This window comes from Mytilus trossulus, chromosome 8 (genome assembly GCF_036588685.1).
Source record: "Mytilus trossulus isolate FHL-02 chromosome 8, PNRI_Mtr1.1.1.hap1, whole genome shotgun sequence".
Taxonomy (NCBI): Eukaryota; Metazoa; Mollusca; class Bivalvia; order Mytilida; family Mytilidae; genus Mytilus; species Mytilus trossulus.
Genome location: NC_086380.1, coordinates 57842120 through 57862480, shown reverse-complemented (window position 1 = coordinate 57862480; position 20361 = coordinate 57842120). Strand labels below are relative to the sequence as shown.

The 20361-nt window shown below is 33.4% G+C and overlaps 1 protein-coding gene across 1 annotated transcript; it reads right to left on the bottom strand.

Annotated features, from left to right (window-relative positions):
- Window positions 1–795: 795 nt before the first annotated feature.
- On the bottom strand, window positions 796–9977 carry LOC134681190 (MORN repeat-containing protein 3-like). Its single transcript, XM_063540688.1, has 5 exons — window positions 9703–9977; window positions 8178–8332; window positions 6819–6978; window positions 3948–4132; window positions 796–2337 (listed from the first exon to the last, which is right to left on the bottom strand). The coding sequence occupies exons 1-5, from the start codon at window positions 9845–9847 to the stop codon at window positions 2269–2271; spliced, it is 714 nt and encodes a 237-aa protein (XP_063396758.1). The 5' UTR covers window positions 9848–9977; the 3' UTR covers window positions 796–2268.
- Window positions 9978–20361: the final 10384 nt, after the last annotated feature.

Genomic DNA, 20361 nt, shown 5'->3' with positions numbered 1-20361 from the left:
AATAGGACAACTTGTTGTGGTGCCAATTAAGGTTGAACACTTGAAATCCTGATTTATTCAGATACGGATCCAATGATCGCCCGGTTACACGTTACAGTACATAAATCATATTGAAGCATTGCTGATTTCAGCTGTTTGTGGTTTGCTTGTATGATGTGGACAGTGGAAGATCTTACAATTTTAAGAAGACAATATTTGTCTAAATACTCATCTGGTGCAGCCAACTTGATACTTCTATTGCTGTTACTACCATCATGGGTCATAATACTTCTGCTGAAGGACAGCAGTGGTGGATCCAGGGGGGGATTCAGGGGATTAGAACCCCCCTTTTTTTGGCCGATCAATGCATTTGAATGGAAGCATATAGTTGGAACCCCCCTTTACTCTGGGTTGGGAACCCCCCTTTTTAAAATGGTTGGATCCGCCACTGGGACAGGTCCAAAAGGGGTCAAAAAAGGGGAGGGGGTATCACAGGCCTGATAGCCTATTACTCTGTACGGATATAAAGATAAGGATATTCAATTTGTTAGATTGAAATTTGGAAATCATATTAAATAAAAGAAAATATCTCCCTCATGAAGAGATCTGATATTTATGTATATATTTGGCTATACTTGTCCTTTTTAGTTTCATCACCTCTGTAATATTTGAAATTGATTTTGAATTGATAAATAAATTGGCTACCAGCATCACTAAAAAAATCTTTATCAATGTCCAAAACGGGCAGCGAGTGGTGCAGCTAAGTTGGCATCATAAACATTATTAACATGATTTACTTTATAAAGAATCAACACATTTTGTATACCAATATTTTAATACATCATTCTCATATAAACATACTTAAACCCATTCAAACATATCACAGTCATTTATTAACCTAAATTAGCACTCATCCTTTTATATTTCTTTACATAATAAAAAACAAATGTTAGCCTTAAGGGCTGTTCCAGAAAATACTATGTCCCTCCCAGGGACGGCACTTTTTTTTAACCCCCACCACCCACAGAAATAAAATTTAATTAGAACAGCACTCCCTTTGCATTTCGGTATTTCAAATACAACCACCCACATAATATTTAAAAAAAATGGCCTTCCCTGGGGGGGGGGGGACATAGTATTTTCTGGAACAGCCCTAACTTCTCATTTAAAGGCCTCTGAAAAACATTTAAATTCATTTAATAAACTTATACATACAATAAAAATAAATAGTAGGTATAGCAGCTGAAATGTGTTTTTTTTTCATCAAGGATATTTGAAACTTACAGTTTGTTGGATATTGTTTAAAATGTAAAATTTCTGAAGTTAAATTTTGGTAAATAAATCAAAAAATTGTTACTAAAGGGAAGTAATTCAAAATTTTTGAAATGTGTAAAATAAGTTTCTTTTAACAATCATATTTGAATAATCAACAAAGGTCCAATCAATGTTTCACCAACCATGCTGATATAGTTTTAATGTCTCCTCAGTGTAAACAAACATTTTACAAATAAGAGACTTCATGATTTGTTTTTATTACGGGAACTCAAGTCCTCAAGAGTAAAAACGGATGTCAGTTAAAGTTATTTCCCTTGATCCATACAATTATAAAAAAAAACTCTATGATTATCATATGAATGTAGGACCTGAGGTTACATTGCCTTTCAGTAATCAATTTACATCTAAATGCTTTGTTTAATGTTAAATGAACTTAAGGTCATTTTGAGTATGCAGAAACTCAGTTTTAAGGAGATATTTTTGAGGTTTAAACTGCTCCAAGTTTTCCTTTTTACACATAAAATTTATCCTGTATTGGAAATAAATAGGAGTGAGCTTAATTCAAGAAAAAGAGAAAAGGCAAATGGTTCTAGAAAATATTTTAAATCGTAACACTTTGATAAACTTGAAATAACAATTAAAATTGACAGATATATATGTTGCTTCTTAAAATAATGTGAAATATATAATCTTACTATGGGTTATCTTATTGTTTGTACGCCAAAATAAAATAACGGTACATCATTGGTCCAATTTCCATTGTTAAAAACGTTAGAAACCAATCACAACGTTTTGATATATGATTTTGAAAATATTACCCTGAATGCATTAGATTATGAAACAGCGAATTCATTGACAGTAAATTTTATCTCAAATTTAAAAATTAAAAAAATATTTGGAGTTACATCTTAATTTACAAGCATTTCTGACTTCATCATAATCAATTTCTGGTTCTATCATGCAGCATATTTCTGATCATTTGGCAGTAACGAAATACAATATTATATTTGGGTCCTAATCATGATCTTGTAAAAATTGTTCTTCAGCTTCTTGTAATACTGACTCTGCATTTAATAATTTAACCTGAAAAGAACAATAATATTTATATAAACTCTATATGACAATGCTATTTAGATTGAATATATTCAAGTTTTTCTTATTGGTAGAGGTTATTTTATCATCTTTATTTTAAACTGCCTCATTGTGTTTCATCTAATTAAAATCAAAGTAGTAGAGCTAAATCCTCAACATGATTAGTAATAAATGCATCTTTACTGGCAGATCCAAGGGTGGGTTATTTATATTTATATTATATTTATATTCCTTTTATTGTTTTAAGTATAAATTATGACGTTGGTTTTTTTCTTTGCAATTTATTGCTACACATGTATTACTACTTTCAGTTTTGTTCATTGTTGAAGGCTTGTAATGACCTAATTTTTCACATCCTAGACATTGAGTTTCTGATGGATAGCTGTTTCATTGGGGATCATAAAACATCTTATATTTTTTTATACCTTGTATAAGTATTGATGTAAATTGTTTATTGTCTCTGTTCCCATTATCTACAACTTGTCTAGACTTGAAGTCATTGACATTTTGAACATTGTTGCAGACAGCTTTTTTACCTCTTGATATCTTACTGTAAAGCAGGTTATTTTTCGTGGGTGCAAATTTGGAATTTTTACTGAATTATGTATAAGAAATATATTGGCGTTTATTATTTTGGTGGATTCAAAACTTTTATCAGTACCTTTGCATGTATACTTTTAATTCGGCAGAATTTATTTTGGCGATTTCGTTTTATCTGCAAAAAAAAAACGAAAATTTACACCCCGCGTGAATAACCTGCTATACAGTATGGTGTTGCTGTCAGATTGCATTTATGTCACCTACTCACTATAACATCCTTTTATTTACAATGTGTAATACTAGTCCTGCACATACTGTCATGCTCAATTATGGAAACAATTACACATGCAAATAGAACAAGAATGTATTATGATAAAAAACAACAATAATGAAAATCTTCAAGAGCTTCTCAATTCCAAGCTCTGATTTTCCTTTCAAATTCTATTTCTATAAGTTCCAACCCCTAAAAGATCCCAAAATGTATGGGGCCAAGTCTATTTATAGATTTGTATAACTTACATCAGGTATAGGGTATTTAGTATGTATGGGGCCAAGGCTATAAAGATTTGTATAACTTACATCAGGTATAGGGTATTTAGTATGTATGGGGCCAAGGCTATAAAGATTTGTATAACTTACATCAGGTATAGGGTATTTAGTATGTATGGGGCCAAGGCTATAAAGATTTGTATAACTTACATCAGGTATAGGGTATTTAGTATGTATGGGGCCAAGGCTATAAAGATTTGTATAACTTACATCAGGTATAGGGTATTTAGTATGTATGGGGCCAAGGCTATAAAGATTTGTATAACTTACATCAGGTATAGGGTATTTAGTATGTATGGGGCCAAGGCTATTTAAAGATTTGTATAACTTACATCAGGTATAGGGTATTTAGTATGTATGGGGCCAAGGCTATAAAGATTTGTATAACTTACATCAGGTATAGGGTATTTAGTATGTATGGGGCCAAGGCTATAAAGATTTGTATAACTTACATCAGGTATAGGGTATTTAGTATGTATGGGGCCAAGGCTATAAAGATTTGTATAACTTACATCAGGTATAGGGTATTTAGTAGGTTCAGGTGCTCCTTCTCTGTCAAAATCTCTCATGTTGCCACACTTAGCAATATCGTCTTTCCATACACCTTCATATACCTGTCCTTTTGTCAGGTAGAAAAATTTACCAGGACCATTCTTTTTATCGTCTTTCCATGACCCTTCATAACGGTTTTCATTTGCTAAAAAATACAGATTTCAATATGTTTAAATAGTTAAGTCATGAATAAGAAGTTTTAAACCAATAACATTTCTAAGTAATATAAATATAATACAGTAAAACCTGAATAAACCGAACTCTTTCAGGACTTGAGATTTTGTTCGGTTTTGGTAGGTCATCGGTTTCATCAGGTTCACAATGCATACAATGTGATATGATTGGTCTTAAAAACAAGTTTGGATTAGACAGGTTTCCGGTTTATTCAGGGTTCGGTTTAATCAGGTTTCACTATATATACATAATGAGAAGATTAAAAGAAATAGTAAGATTCAACTGAATTTTTTAAACCGATTTATAGTGAAAATTTCGATGCTTTTTTTAAGGAGTAGGAGAGTAGGTGTGTGTAGATGTCTTAAATACACAGTTGACATATCTTATCTAAGGCGTGAGTACCTATAGAAATCTATAAATGTAAATAATGCAATAATTTTAGAATCGAAAATAAGTGACAACATCTAACTCAAAACTCTAAAATTTGGAGCATACAAGTAAAAGAACAACTATCAGCTTTTAGTTATTTGTCAGTTAGTACATCATGTCTTGACATAACATTAATGTGCCATGATCAGTCATTGAATTTTTCAGCAGTTTATTTTATTCTCCTTAAAACATTAAGGTATACAGTTCTGTAGTTTTTACTTAATTTCAAATTTAACGCAATAAATTTGAAGAAGTGTTTGCACATAGGTTACAATACATGTAGATTTATGTGGGAGGTTAGGCCAAATAATAGTTAATACAGTATTGTGTGTTTCCTATTATATCATTGAAAAAAATACGGAAGTACGGATTTTTTTTAATTTTACAATTTTTTTGTTTTACAAAGAGTCTATGAGAGAGAAATTCTGACTTTATCAGTGCTTATTGAACTAGAGGCTCTAAAGAGCCTGTGTCGCTCACTTTGTTCTTTGTGAAAATAAAACAAAGAAAGCAAATGGATTCATGACAAAATTGTGTTTTGGTGATGGTGATGTGTTTGTACATCTTTCTTTACTGAACATTCTTGCTGCTTAAAATTATCTCCATCAATAATGAACTTGGCCCCGTGGAAAATGTTAGTAAAAATTTACAAATTTTATGAAAACTGTTAAAAATTGACTATAAAGGACAATAACTCCTTGGGGGTCAATTGACCATTTGGTCATGTTGACATATTTGTTAATCTAACTTTGCTGAACATTATGCTGTTTACAGTTTATCTCTATCTATAATAATATTCAAGATAATAACCAAAAAAATGTCTGGGCAGATAGATCTTGACCTGATAAACAATTTTACTGCTTGACTGATTTGCTCTAAATGCTTTTGGTTTTTAAGTTATAAGCCAAAAACTGCATTTTACCCCTATGTTCTATTTTTAGCCGTGGTGGCCATCTTGGTTGAATGGCCAGGTCCCCAGACACATTTTTCAAACCACATACCCCAAAAATGACTATGGCTAAGTTTGGATTGATTTAACCCAGTAGTTTCAGAGGAGAAGATTTTTGTAAAAGATAATTTAGATTTACAAAGTTAAAAATTGATTATAAAGGGCAATTCCTCCTAAAGGGGTTAACTGACCATTTTGGTCATGTTGACTTATTTGTAAATCCTACTTTGCTGAACAATATTGCTGTTTACAGTTTATCTCTATCGATAATATTATTCAAGATAATAACCAAAACCAGCAAAATTTCTTTAAAATTACCAATTCAGGGGCACGGGTTGTCCTAATCATCTGAAAATTTCAGGGCAGATAGATCTTGACCTGATTAACATTTATACTCCGTCATATTTGCTCTAAATGCTTTGGTTTTTGAGTTATAAGCCAAAAACTGCATTTTACCCCTATGTTCTATTTTTAGCCATGGCGGCCATATTGGTTGGTTGGCCGGGTCACCTGACACATTTTTTAAACTAGATACCCCAATGATGATTATGGCTAAGTTTGGTTTAATATGGTCCAGTAGTTTCAGAGGAGAAGATTTTTCTAAAAGTTAACGACCACGGCTGACTACGACGGACGCAAAGTGATGGGAAAAGCTAACTTGGCCCTTTGGGCCAGGTGAGCTAAAAATGACCAAAAAAACTTTCAAAGTTGGCTATTTCTAAGCTTAAAATAAAGGGTAAGTAGGGAAATAGTAAACACATATATTTTTTTATTTGGCCTTAACTGTAATACCCATATGCATTGATATGTTCATCTGTGAGTCTGCTAAATATAGATATATCAAGCTGTAGGATACAAAGCAAAAGCTGCACAAAATATGAGATCTCTGGTGGAGAGCTGCCACGATTGGCACCACATCTACCACATCTTCCTATATTTGTTTTTACATGATATAAGAATTCAATACCTTATGGGCTGTGTCTGCTGATCATGTAAAGATAACCTAAAAAATATGGAAAATGTGACCCAGTTGATGCCCCTGCTTGCATATAACATTACAAAGGGGCATAACTCGAGGACAGTAAAAGTGACACCACTGAAATTCAAACTTGATTTGTGTTTTGTTACTGCAATAAGCATTGCGAATAAGTTTTATTTTCATTTGGTTGAGGCAAACTAAAGTAAGAGAACGGAAACAAGTTTTGAGATGTAACTTTGTACAAGAGTAACACTTAATATGCTCAACACTCCATCCTAGCAGGGAATAAAAATAACTTACTTAATCTAACCATTCCTTGTCCATTTCTTTGATCATCAAACCATTCTCCTTCATAAATTGTTCCATCACTAAAGTACATGCGACCCCATCCACTTCTTTTATCTGCATACCATTCCCCTTCATAGTATTCATTATCACCATAAAACTGTGTACCATAACCCTGAAAGTCAAATAATCATAGTATTCATTATCACCATAAAACTGTGTACCATAACCCTGAAAGTCAAATAATCATAGTATTCATTATCACCATAAAACTGTGTACCATAACCCTGAAAGTCAAATAATCATAGTATTCATTATCACCATAAAACTGTGTACCATAACCCTGAAGTCAAATAATCATAGTATTCATTATCACCATAATACTGAGTACCATAATCCTGAAATTCAAACAATCATAGTATTCATTATCACCATAAAACTGTGTACCATAACCCTGAAAGTCAAATAATCATAGTATTCATTATCACCATAAAACTGTGTACCATAACCCTGAAGTCAAATAATCATAGTATTCATTATCACCATAAAACTGTGTACCATAACCCTGTAAGTCAAATAATCATAGTATTCATTATCACCATAAAACTGTGTACCATAACCCTGTAAGTCAAATAATCATAGTATTCATTATCACCATAAAACTGTGTACCATAACCCTGAAAGTCAAATAATCATAGTATTCATTATCACCATAAAACTGTGTACCAAAACCCTGAAAGTCAAATAATCATAGTATTCATTATCACCATAAAACTGTGTACCATAACACTGAAAGTCAAATAATCATAGTATTCATTATCACCATAAAACTGTGTACCATAACCCTGAAAGTCAAATAATCATAGTATTCATTATCACCATAAAACTGTGTACTGTAACCCTGAAGTCAAATAATAATAGTATTCATTATCACCATAAAACTGTGTACCATAACCCTGAAGTCAAATAATCATAGTATTCATTATCACCATAAAACTGTGTACCATAACCCTGAAGTCAAATATTCATAGTATTCATTATCACCATAAAATTGTGTACCAAAACCCTGAAGTCAAATATTCATAGTATTCATTATCACCATAAAATTGTGTACCATAACCCTGAAAGTCAAATAATCATAGTATTCATTATCACCATAAAACTGTGAACCATAACCCTGAAAGTCAAATAATCATAGTATTCATTATCACCATAAAATTGTGTACCATAACCCTGAAAGTCAAATAATCATAGTTGACCATTCACAAATCTTTAAAATTAATTATTTCTTTGTCTTTACATCTGTGTTTGTGAAAATTTGAAAGGCAGTATTTCATATGATAAAATGTCTTTTGTAAAATAGTATATGCCTACATGTCTCATATCATTTTTCCATCCTCCCGAGTATTCTTTTCTATATCCATTATTAGGTTTAGGAACACTGTATGTACCAAACCCGTTCCTCTTCCCTTTCTTCCAATCACCATCATAGATTGCACCGTTTTCTTTCCACTTGTATGTACCTTTACCTGTAAAATAAAAAAATATTGATATCTAGAACATGATGCCCCACTAGCACTATCATTTTCTATGTTCAAATAAATACTGATATCTAGAACAAGAACGTGTCCAAAGAACATGATGCCGCACTAGCACTATCATTTTCTATGTTCAGTGAACTGTGAAATAGGGATAAAAACTATAATTTGGCATTAAAATAAAAAAGATCATAGCATAGGGAACATGTGTACTAAGTTTCAAGTTGATTAGACTTCAATTTTATCAAAAAATACCTTGACCAAAAACTTTGACCTAAAGCAGGACAGACAGAAGAATGAACAAACAAAGGGATGCAAAGACTAGAAAACAGAATGCCCCTATATCTATATCTGTGTAAGGAATTCCCTCCTTCAAAGGAGCACTTCTTTTCAGAATCGGTATTAAAAAGTTCACACTATCTATTTACAGGACTATATTTACAGGGGTCTTTGGTATACAAAAAAGCAAAAATCTACGCCTGTGGGGTGAATGTTGGCTACATTCAATGGCCCAAAATTGTTTTCAGGAGTTGGACAGTCATTTTCGATAACGGTAAGCTTCAAAAATATATAAAAAATTACTGTGATTTGTTAAAATATTTTTATCCTGATTCGTCAGTGTTCTCCAATAATTATCGTTACAGAATTCTTTTGGTTTTTTTTAAATAGCATGATTTGTCAAATTCAGCTCATTTTTTTTATGGACTTAAGAAGAGTGTTTGTACATGTATTTAAGATTCATGCACCCAAAATTACATTTAACGTCATTTGGCAAGATTTTTTTCCGTTTATATTACATAAGCTAAAAAATGAATTCATGTCTGTTCTCTGAAAATGTTAAATGAAGTGACAGCTACTATATTGATTGGTATTATAATACAACTTAAATTATCACTAATCCTGACTGACCCGGTGGCTTGAACTTTTTACGCATACAACAATCAATTTTCCATTGTGGCGTCAGATATTTTGTTTTTATGACGTCAAAAATTTACTGGAACCTGTGTGATATCCAGTAATGGTGGACAAATAGCAATAAGGTGTATGGGAGAGTAAGAAATAACTTGGTAAGTAAATTTTATTTAGTTATTGAATCAGCTAGTCCAAATAATTATGACGTCTGGCAAGGCTATTAATCAAAAAAAAATCTGGGACGCCTCCCCAGAAAAAAATTAAGATAGCCTTGCCAGACGTCATAATTATTTGGACTAAGAATCAGCATGACTCCCATGAGTGCAATTCAACAAGGTAAACATGAGCCTATAGATGTTATTTAAATACATAAATTCGGTATATTCTATAACTAACAATAGACCTGTGTAAATGGGGAATAAGCTTCATGTTATCTGATCTTATCTCACCGTCTTTTTTATTGTCTAGCCATTCTCCAGTAAATTGATCACCATTCACAGAATAAACAGTGTGTCGGATGCCTTTCTTCTGTGCTAAATAATCCCACTCTTTCCATAAGGGTTCTTTCTCTTTCGGCTCCTTCAAATGTGGCATTCTACTGGCTTGGCTTGTGGGCTGCAAAATGTAAACAAATAATGTCACCTTTCCATGTGTTGACAAAATTAAATTATCGGGAGTTTACGCGTGTTGTCATGACATTGGCGGAAATGTCCAAGGGAAGTTACTCCGAGTCGCAGTTACTTCCCTTTTATCGCTAAATGTCAAACGTTGTTCAAAAAAATATTCATGACATGAACTCCCTGAAAAGGTCTATATCATTTAAACAATAAATGTTTTAAGAACAAAGGTAGTACTTAAAAGTATGATCAAGGTGGTCAAGCTGTTAAAAACACTGATTAATATTTCGTGTTTTTCATTAATATTCTATATACATAAATAAATATTAGAAAAACTAAATTCAGTATTATTTTAATTAAGGCTGGAAGAAAAAAAATCAGGCTGATTTCCTGCTTCAGATTAACTTGATTGATTGTGTGTCTTCATACCTGCCAACTTTTCAAAATGCCCATGGGGGTTTTGCGTGAAAGATGGCTGCCATAGTCCTAAAAAAACTTAAAGGGGGGCTGCAAATACATTTTAATGTTGTTTTTTTTGGCTTCTTCATACTTTTATAAGCCAAAATTAATTGTTTTGTTTAAATTGTTGACAAAATTGCTCTTCAAAATTTGAATTTGGGAGCCTCCATGGGGGAAGCCCCCGCAAATAGTGACAGGTGCATGGCAGGTATGTGTCTTATCACAAATACTAAGGTGTTAACTTTATTGCATCTGCATGGAAGTTTTCATCTAGCTAAAACGTAACAATATAAACTTGGAAGGGATTTTATAAATTTGTCTCCCGAGAATAAAATCCTGTGTACATATTTTGATTATTCTGTTGTATAATTCAGAAGTATGGGGAGAAGTTATAATGTTTCATGTAATAAATTACAGTTCTTATTTAATCTTGAAAAAATTCATGATAATTTTTAAGTGTGAGAAGCTTCTTCTCAAGTTCTCAAGTTTATACTGAGTTTACACATATGTCAAGCCGTTGTGGGATTTATTTCCTATATATAATATTAAAAAATATTTTTTGAAATATTAATAAATCATTTTTTAATATTAAATAATAAGCCGATTATTTAATACTAAAAAATTATTTATTGCCATATACACAAAAGAAGTATAAATTTTGCTGTATTATCAGAACTGGGCCGTTTCCCCATACATTATGATATTTTAAAGTCAATTGTCAAATTCTGGTATAGATTTGAAAAGCTTCAGTCTGAATTGATCTGAATTCAAACAAAATGGAAGTTTTAAACGACCTTGACTGGCTGAATTCAGTCTGCTGAAGGATGCTTATATATGCAGCCAAGAGCTTCACAAATGTTACAAAACTTCCTGGTTTTCATTTGTTAAGAAATTGTTATTTCATTTTGAAATTAAACAAGAAGTAACGTGACATTATGGAAAATATATTTTTTTGAATATATCTAACAAATTAATTCACACTTAATATATCAACAACTTTATATGTTAGCCAAACAACTGCTTCTGATGGAGGAAGATCATGGAAAATGGTTCAATTATTTAAAATTTAAACAAAATTTTGGCTTTGAGAATTATCTCTCTTTGGTTAAGAACTTTGAATTTAGAAGAGCTATTTGTTAATTACGTATATCTGTTCATAAGCTGCATTTTGGTCGTTCTTCTAATATTCCACGAAATGAAAGAGTTTGCAAAAAATGCTCCTCTGGCTGTGTTAAAGGTGAAATTCATGTTTTGACTTCATGTGAAAAATTTAAGTCCATCTGATAGAGATGATCTTTTTGACTCTGTTTGCCATAAAACTTAACTTTACTAAACAATCAGCAAAAAAATATTTATTTATTTATTTAGCTGTGAAGACAATCAGGTTCTTAATGCTGTTGGAATTTTTTGTCCAGCCAATATGAGTTAGATGTATTAATTACTCATATAAATAAATTTTGGAATTAAACACATTTATTCTAAAACCAGTTGTTGGCATGACACGGTTTATGTTCTTCTCATATATTTTATGATGGTAAATTACTAAACCCCTAACAGGAGAGATTGTGCCTAATATTGATATGATGAAGACATAATCTTTTAATCAGTTTAATTGAGGTCTGCAGCTGACATGTCAGAAGTCTGTTATTGTTTATGTATTATTGTTATTTTTTTTATTTTCTTTTTGTTTCATATTCTGACATCGGACTCGGACTTCTCTTAAACTGACATTTACTGTGCGTATTAGTGCGTTTTTTTCCCTACATTTGCTAGAGATATAGGGGGGGGGGGGGTTTGAGATCTCAACAAATTTTTAACCACGCCGCAATTTTGCGCCGGTCCCAAGTCAGGAGCCTCTCGCCTTTGTTAGTCTTGTATGCTTTTTAATTTTTAGTTTCTTGTGTATAATTCGGAGTTAAGTATGACGTCCTTTATCACTGAACTAGTATACATATTTGTTTATGGGCCAGTTGAAGGACGCCTCCAGGTGGCACCGTGCGGGAATTTTCGATACATTGAAGACCCATTGGTGGACTTCGGCTGTTGTCTGCTCTATGGTCGGGTTGTTGTCGCTTTGACACCGTGATTCCCCATTTCCTCTCTCAATTTAATACATTATAAACCAAGGGTTCTATTATTCATTATAGTCTTATCATGCTAATTGTATCGTGATTGTGTATGTAAATTCTATGTATTATGCTAATCAATGCTATTTTCCGTTATACTTGTATTCTCTATATGCCCCTTGTAAGAGTACACTATAAGTTATATGGTTCGCTACTGACCCCATACGGATCCATAGAGGGTTAGTAAAATCCATAGGGGGTGAGGCCGGAGGCCGAGTCCCCTATGAATTTTATTCACCCTCTATGGATCCGTAGGGGGTCAGTAGTTAACCGTATAACGAATTTATCGGACGCTGGACTTTTTCTGCGTTGTTTTGTTGTAAAATAAACAATGAAACGCAACAACATTAATAGATGACGTCGCCATTAACGCGTCATGAACCCCCTATGAAACCTACTAACCCCCTACGGTCTCATAGGGGGTCACCACGTGACGGCGTTTAACCAATCACAACGTGATAATTCATCTATTGTCCGATAAACTCTGATATATCTCGCCTTCTTTACTTATCGTTGATATTACGTTCATAGTCCTAAATATAAATCATTTCTTCAACTATCACATAAACATAACATGATACAAGAAAACTTGAGATCAGGGTCAAACAAGAAATACGTGTACGCCTTAGTACAATGATTCAATACACTATACATAGTTGAGCTATTGCTTATATTTTCAAAGAAACAGATTTAACCAAGACCAGAGTGCACACGCTGAAACATCTCGCCTTCTCTTTTAATCAAGTAATCATTGATCTTATGATGATAGTCCTTAATATAAAGCTTTATTACAACTTTCACATAAACCTAACATTTACCAAGAAAACTAAACATTGACCAATGAGCCATGAAAATGAGTCAAGGTCAGATGAATCAGTCCAATCAGACATTTACAGCTGACAATTATTTCATACAACAAATATAGTTGACCTATTTCTTATAGTTTAAGAAAAACAGACCGTGGCCAAAGCACAAAAACTTAACACTGATCAATGAACCGTGAAATGAGGTAAAGGTCACTTAAAACCTGTGAGATTAACATGTAGATCATAAAATATTTCCATACACAGTTGATATATTGCATATTGTATCAGAAAAAAAAAGAAAAAATCTCAAAAACTTAAATTTGACCATTGAACCATGAACATGAGGTCAAGGTCAGATGACACCCGCCTTACAATCCCTCCATACACCAAATATACTAGACCTATAGCTTAGAGTATCTGAGATATGGACCTAGCAACCAAAACTAAACCTTGAATGATTCATGAAATGAGGTCGAGGTCAAGTTGGAACTGTCTGGCGGGCATTAGGACCTTGCAAGGTACGCACATACCAAATATAGTTATCCTATTACCTATAATACGAGAGAAATTAACATTACAAATAATCTTCACTTTTTTTCAAGTAGTCACTGAACCATGAAAATGAGGTCAAGGGCATTGGACATGTGACGGACGGAAACTTCGTAACATGAGGCATCTATATACAAAGTATGAAGCATCCAGGTATTCCACTTTTTAAAATATAAATCTTTTAAAAAGTAAGCTTACCGTCCGCCGCCGCCGAATCACTATCCCTATGTAGAGCTTTCCGAGACAAAAGTCGCAGGCTCGACAAAAACTAAACATTGAACCATGCAAATGAGATCAGGGTCAGATGAACCATGACAGACAGACATTTACAGCTTACGATTCTTCCATATAACTAATATATTTGACCTATTTCTTATAGTTTAAGAAAAACAGACCAAAGCACAAAAACTTAACACTGATCAATGAACCGTTAAAATGGTGTCAAGGTCAATATGAGACATAAATTCTCGTCTTAGGACAATAATTACACACTGTAACTAATAATATCGGAGTTGGATAACACTTTCCGCCCTCTTTGGTCGCAACAATTTCTAGCTTTTGCATCACTCATCTGAGTTTTATTTAAATTAAATTTGTCGCAGAAATAAGGGACTAATATAGCGTCAGTCAAAATGAGAAAAACAAGGAGACAAAAACATTCACAGATCCTTAATAAATAAGATGACAAATAGGACGAAATATGTGCTCCGAAAAGATGAGTAATTCCAATCATGAATACGGTATCATGTTCGAGAATGTGAATCCACGAAATATGGAGACAGTGCACAGTGCTTCCAATATCGATCGATCAGACATAGTCTGATAGATCACACTCAATATTTTTGTAGGGATAGCAATTTTATATCCCGAGCTTATTTTAAAATCTAGAAAAATATGCCTCTTTTATAACGGTTGCATTTGGAGATGCAGGACTGCATGATGATTTACAACAAAACTATCATGAAAAACAAATATGACGGACATGAACATTTCGGCAACTTCTATCTAAATATTTATAAGGAAAAGTGATATCGGGTCAGTGACTGTATATGACATAGAAATATACAGTCAACGCATTATGACTGCTCAAATAGAACGAGTGCTACAGTATAAAAACCATTAACAACTAGTAAAAAATCTAAGACAAAGTGTCACATTCTTGTCCCGCTTGTGTCTTTTTCAAACTGTCTAATATCAAAAACTTAGTACAGTATGCGTTTTGTGGCAAACTTGACACTTATTTTTCATTTAAAGATTGTTTCCAAGAAATGAAAAATAAAATATGTATATACCATTGATTTTAAGAAAGGTCGTTCATATGTTGATTAAGAATCGGTGCTCACCCATTACACTAAGAATTGGAAATGCCAGATACTCAAAATATCGTATTGTACAGCTGATAAAGTTGAGGATGAGCGTCATTTTTCAATCGAGTGCTCACTCCACAATAATTTGAGGTAGGAACTCTTGTAGCATATTTTTAGCACAAAAGTAAGAGAATTATGATAAATCTTCGATGATAAAACATGAAAACATATTACTATGCCTACTATTATGGGGAAAAAATGATGATTACATATTGTGTGTTTGGTTGAACTATGTGGTTACTGTACATGTCTTGATACTGATTTCTTCCAAAAAGTGGGGTATATGTTTATCTCTCTGTCAGTCTATCCGTCCCATGAATATTTCGGTTTAATTTTTTTTAATGATGAACTACATAACAAGGATTTCTGAAAGCTTCAAAGGTTTATTGAAGTCGGCTATATCGTGTGATGCGTTTTTAGATTCAAAACTCAACAACTTCCTGTTTACCAAAGTATTTGGGGGGGGGGGGTATTGACCAGTAGCTTGCATCATCACTGGCTGTTCTTGATTTATATGCTCTTTATAGACCCAATTGATTTGGAAAAAGAAATATTCTTTTCTGTACAGATTTCGAATTAAACAGACAATGTTTATTTTACACTGAAACCCCGATATTTGACTCGATAAGAGTCAGACTTATGGGTTGTCTGAGTATTGAGGTGTCGGAGCAATGGGTTGTCGGACTATTGGGTTGTCGGACTATTGGGTTGTCGGACCAATGGGCTGTCGGACTAATGGGTTGTCGGAATAATGGCGTGTAACTACCGTACGTCAGTCAGTCAGTTAAGTCATTCAATCCTGTTCTTGTCATCTGAACTCCTCTGAAACCACACAACAGAATTTCATGAAACCTTTTTAGATAATAGGAGATACTATGTAGATGTGCATATCAACAGGAAATTATTGTTCCGCAATTTTTTTATTAGGAGTTACGCCTCTTTTTGCTGCGAAACCGTAGCTCTTAGGTCCTTATGAGCTACGGTTCCCCAGCTACGCCTCTTTGAACTTATTTGCCTCAAAATACTACTGCCACAGTGTGTCATCGAAACGCTTCTGCAACCTCACAACAGAATTTCATGAAACTTTGTAAATAAAAAGGACGTACTATGTCGATGTGCATATGGACAGGAAATTATGATTCAAATTTTTTTTCTTAAAAGAGTTATTCGTCCAGTGACATTGTGGGGGCATGGGGTATGTGAGCACGATCACTAAGGTTCTTTGATTGAAGGATGGCGAAATGCGAGATTATTTATTGTAATTGCATGAAAATCTGCAGTCAGATATTTGTATTAGATATATATCAGAATGGAAGTTCTTATTATTGTGATAAACCCATTGCAATAATTTCTGAACTAACAGTAAAATTTTAATGCATTAAATAAAAACTTATAATTATATTTCATAAATTAGACAACATATAAATTATCTGCTCATGAACATCTCAAAAAGTGTAGTTCGTTCTTATGTTGTACTGTTATACCACTGTCCCAGCTGGAAAGGGGATGGGTTGGGGGCTGCTAATATGTTTAACCCTGCCACACTATGTATGTATGTGCCTGTCCCAAGTCATGAGCCTGTAATTCAGTGGTTGTAGTTTGTTTATGTGTTTTACGTTCATTTTTTGTACATAACTAAGGCCGTTAGTTTTCTCGTTTGATTTGTTTTTTGTTCATTTTCTGTACATAAATAAGGCTGTTAGTTTTCTTGTATAAATTGTTTTACATTGTCATTTCGGGGCCTTATAGGCTTTTATAGCTGACTATGTGGTATGGACTTTGCTCATTGTTGAAGGCAGTACGGTGACCTAGAGATGTTAATTGCTGCGTCATTTTGGTCTCTTGTGGAGAGTTGTCTCATCGGCAATCATACCACATCTTCTTTTTTTCAAAGTGTAAAATGTAAGATTAATTTTCCAGTTTATTTTTAGGTGCATTTGTCTTGACAAAGTGACAATCTGTCTTTATTATCTGACATATCTTTAGTTAGATCTCATAAACATTAAGTATAAATCTTGATGAAAATGTCCTCTTATCATGGACATGTACATGATTTGACCACTTGAAATATTAACTTTCCCAAACAAATTCTTGATAGAGATTAACTTCAATGATGTTGTCTATAAATTCTTCATTGGACAAAACTGTGTTAACCTGATGTTCAGTAGTTGTAGTTGGTTGATGTGGTTTATAAGACTTTCTCATTTCTTGTTTTTTTATGCCCCACCTATGAAAGTAGAGGGGCATTATGTTTTCTGGTCTGTGCGTCCGTTCGTCTGTCCGTCTGTCTCGCTTCAGGTTAAAGTTTTTGGTCAAATTAGTTTTTGATGAAGTTGAAGTCCAATAGACTTCAAACTTGGTACACATGTTCCCTATGATATGATCTTTCTAATTGTAATGCCAAATTAGAGATTTTACTCCAATTTCACGGTCCAATGAACAAAGAAAATGAAAGTGCGAGTGGGGCATTCGTGTACTAAGGACACATTCTTGTTTTTATATAGATTAGATCTACTGTTAGTTTTTCTTTTAAATTGTTTTACACTAGTCCTTTTGGGGGCCCTATAAAGCTTGCTGTTCAAAGTACATCAAGGCGCCATGGTGCACCAAGGCACCATCTTGAAGACTGTACTTTGACTTACATGTATAATGGTTTACATTTACAAATTGAGACATTAGATGGAGTGTTTCTCATTTGCACTCATACTACATCTTCTTACATCTAGATACATACTTTACTTTTGAGATCAAAATCATTTTTATCTATCTATTTTTATCTTAAATAGGAGACATTTTTAAATAAATAGATGTGACAAGAGAGCATGATAAAAACCTTCCCTTTTACAAAGAATAATATTTTATAACTTCTCAGTCATATCAGAAGTTTATAAAAACAAGAGTGCACACACTGACATGTCTCACCTTCTTTACTAATCATTGATATTATGTTGTTAGACCTAAATATAAAGCTTTATTACAACTGTCACATAAACTCTACATTAACCAAGAAAACGAAAAATTGATCAATGAACCATGAAAATGAGGTCAAGGTCAGATGAACCGTGCCAGGCAGAAATGTACAGCTAACAATTTTTCAATACAACAAATATGGTTGACTTATTGCTTATAAATTTAGAAAACAAATCAAAACACAAACACTTTTCACTTAGTTATGGACCGTGAAAAATGAGGTCAAGGTCAAATAAAACCTGCGTAACAGACATTTAGATCATTAAATATTTCCATACACCAATATAGTTGACCTTATGCATAAAGTATTAGAAAATAGACCAAAACTCAAAAACTTAACTTTCACCATTGAACCATGAATATGAGGTCAAGGTCAGATGACACCTGTCAGTTAGGCATGTACACCTTACAATCATTCCATACACCAAATATAGTAGACCTATTGTGTAAAGTATAAGAAACACAGACCAAAACACAAAAACTTAACTATAACCACTGAACCATGAAAATGAGGTCAAGGTCAAATGACACCTGCCAGTTGGACATGTACACGTTACAGTCCTTCCATACACTTCCATATGGACTTGACCACCAAAACTTAACCTTGCTCACTGATCCATGAAATGAGGTCGAGGTCAAGTGAAAACTGTCTGACAGGCATTAGGACCTTGCAAGGTACGCACATACCAAATATAGTTTTCTAATTACTTATAATAAGAGAGAAATTAACATTACAAAAAATCTTAACTTTTTTTTCAAGTAGTCACTTAACCATGAAAATGAGGTCAAGACATTGGATATGTGACTGAAGGAAAGTTTGTAACATGAGGCATCTATATACAAAGTATGAAGCATCCAGGTCTTCTACCTTCTAAAATATGAAGCTTTTAAGAAGTTAGCTAACGCCACCGCCGTAGTCACCGCCACTATCCCTATGTCGAGCTTTCTGCAACAAAAGTTGCAGGCTCGACAAAAACCTTCTCAAATCAAATTTTTTTTTCTACTTTTTTCTTTCTTTTCGTAAACAGGAGACAATTGGGGGAAAAAAAATCATTGTTCAATAGACCACTTTCGAGTTCATCCGTCACCGGAAAAAACTCGTCAATTATACGCGCCTTTATCATCGTCATTTGTGCGTTTAGGGGCGTCGTCACTTCCTTCCAATGTTGAGCGAGTGGTTGGAAAACTATAATTCTATATTGTACGAATTATTCGGCAAATTGAAATCTCAAAATTGACAATCAACACTGTTGTCATTAGGGAATTGTCAGTAAGTACCTACAGAGCAACCATTATTTCTAGTTTATCCTGCACAAAGACGATCACTAAGACGCTTGATGAACGTAAATAGTGCAGGGATACAGGCGAGCCCCTCTATCTGGTAAATGACGTCATAAAAGCGTGTATAATTGACGAGTTTTTGCCGGTGACGGATGAACTCGAAAGTGGTCTATTGGAAAACACCATTGATATAAAAAATTTTGAACAAAGGAAAGACAAGTTTGATAAAATGAGAATTTTAATGAAGGAGCTTAAATAACAGATCTGTCAGAGTTGGCCACATCTAATGTTAACTATTAGATAAAAGAAAGTAATATGTGAACAACAATATACCACCAAATAGGTAACAATATGTCAGGATACATGTCTTACAGAAAATGTATGAAGACTTACAAATAAATAATATTTACAACATTTAATGAAATAAATTATATTAAATGCTATACATACACAAAGAATTGTATTAAAAATTACTTAAACAGAGAATGACATTGAAAACTAACACTAGTTGTCTCCAATTTCTGTAGACAGCAAATGATCTGGTATGTTTTTCCTATTAATGATTTTGCAAATTGCTATGCTCAGGCCCGTAGCCAGGAATTTTCAAAGGGGGGTTCACAGTCATAACGGTCACAATTGGAACAGAACATTGACTTTAACAGTGCTTATTTGTTTTCAAGGGGGCGTTCGTCCGAACCCCCCCTGGCTACGCTATTTATTTACTGGTGGTAATCCTTCAGAGAGATGGGGTTTAAGGAGGCAGGAGGCACATGCCCCCTCCCTTTTGTTGGAAAAATTTTGTTAATTATATAAGGAATCACTGTAGCATGACCAATAAAAAATGTTTCTACTGGTCCTTAAGTCAGGAAAAAAGGAATATATTTTACTATTTCCAGATCTGAAATTATAAAAAAAGTTGTTCCCACTCGCCAT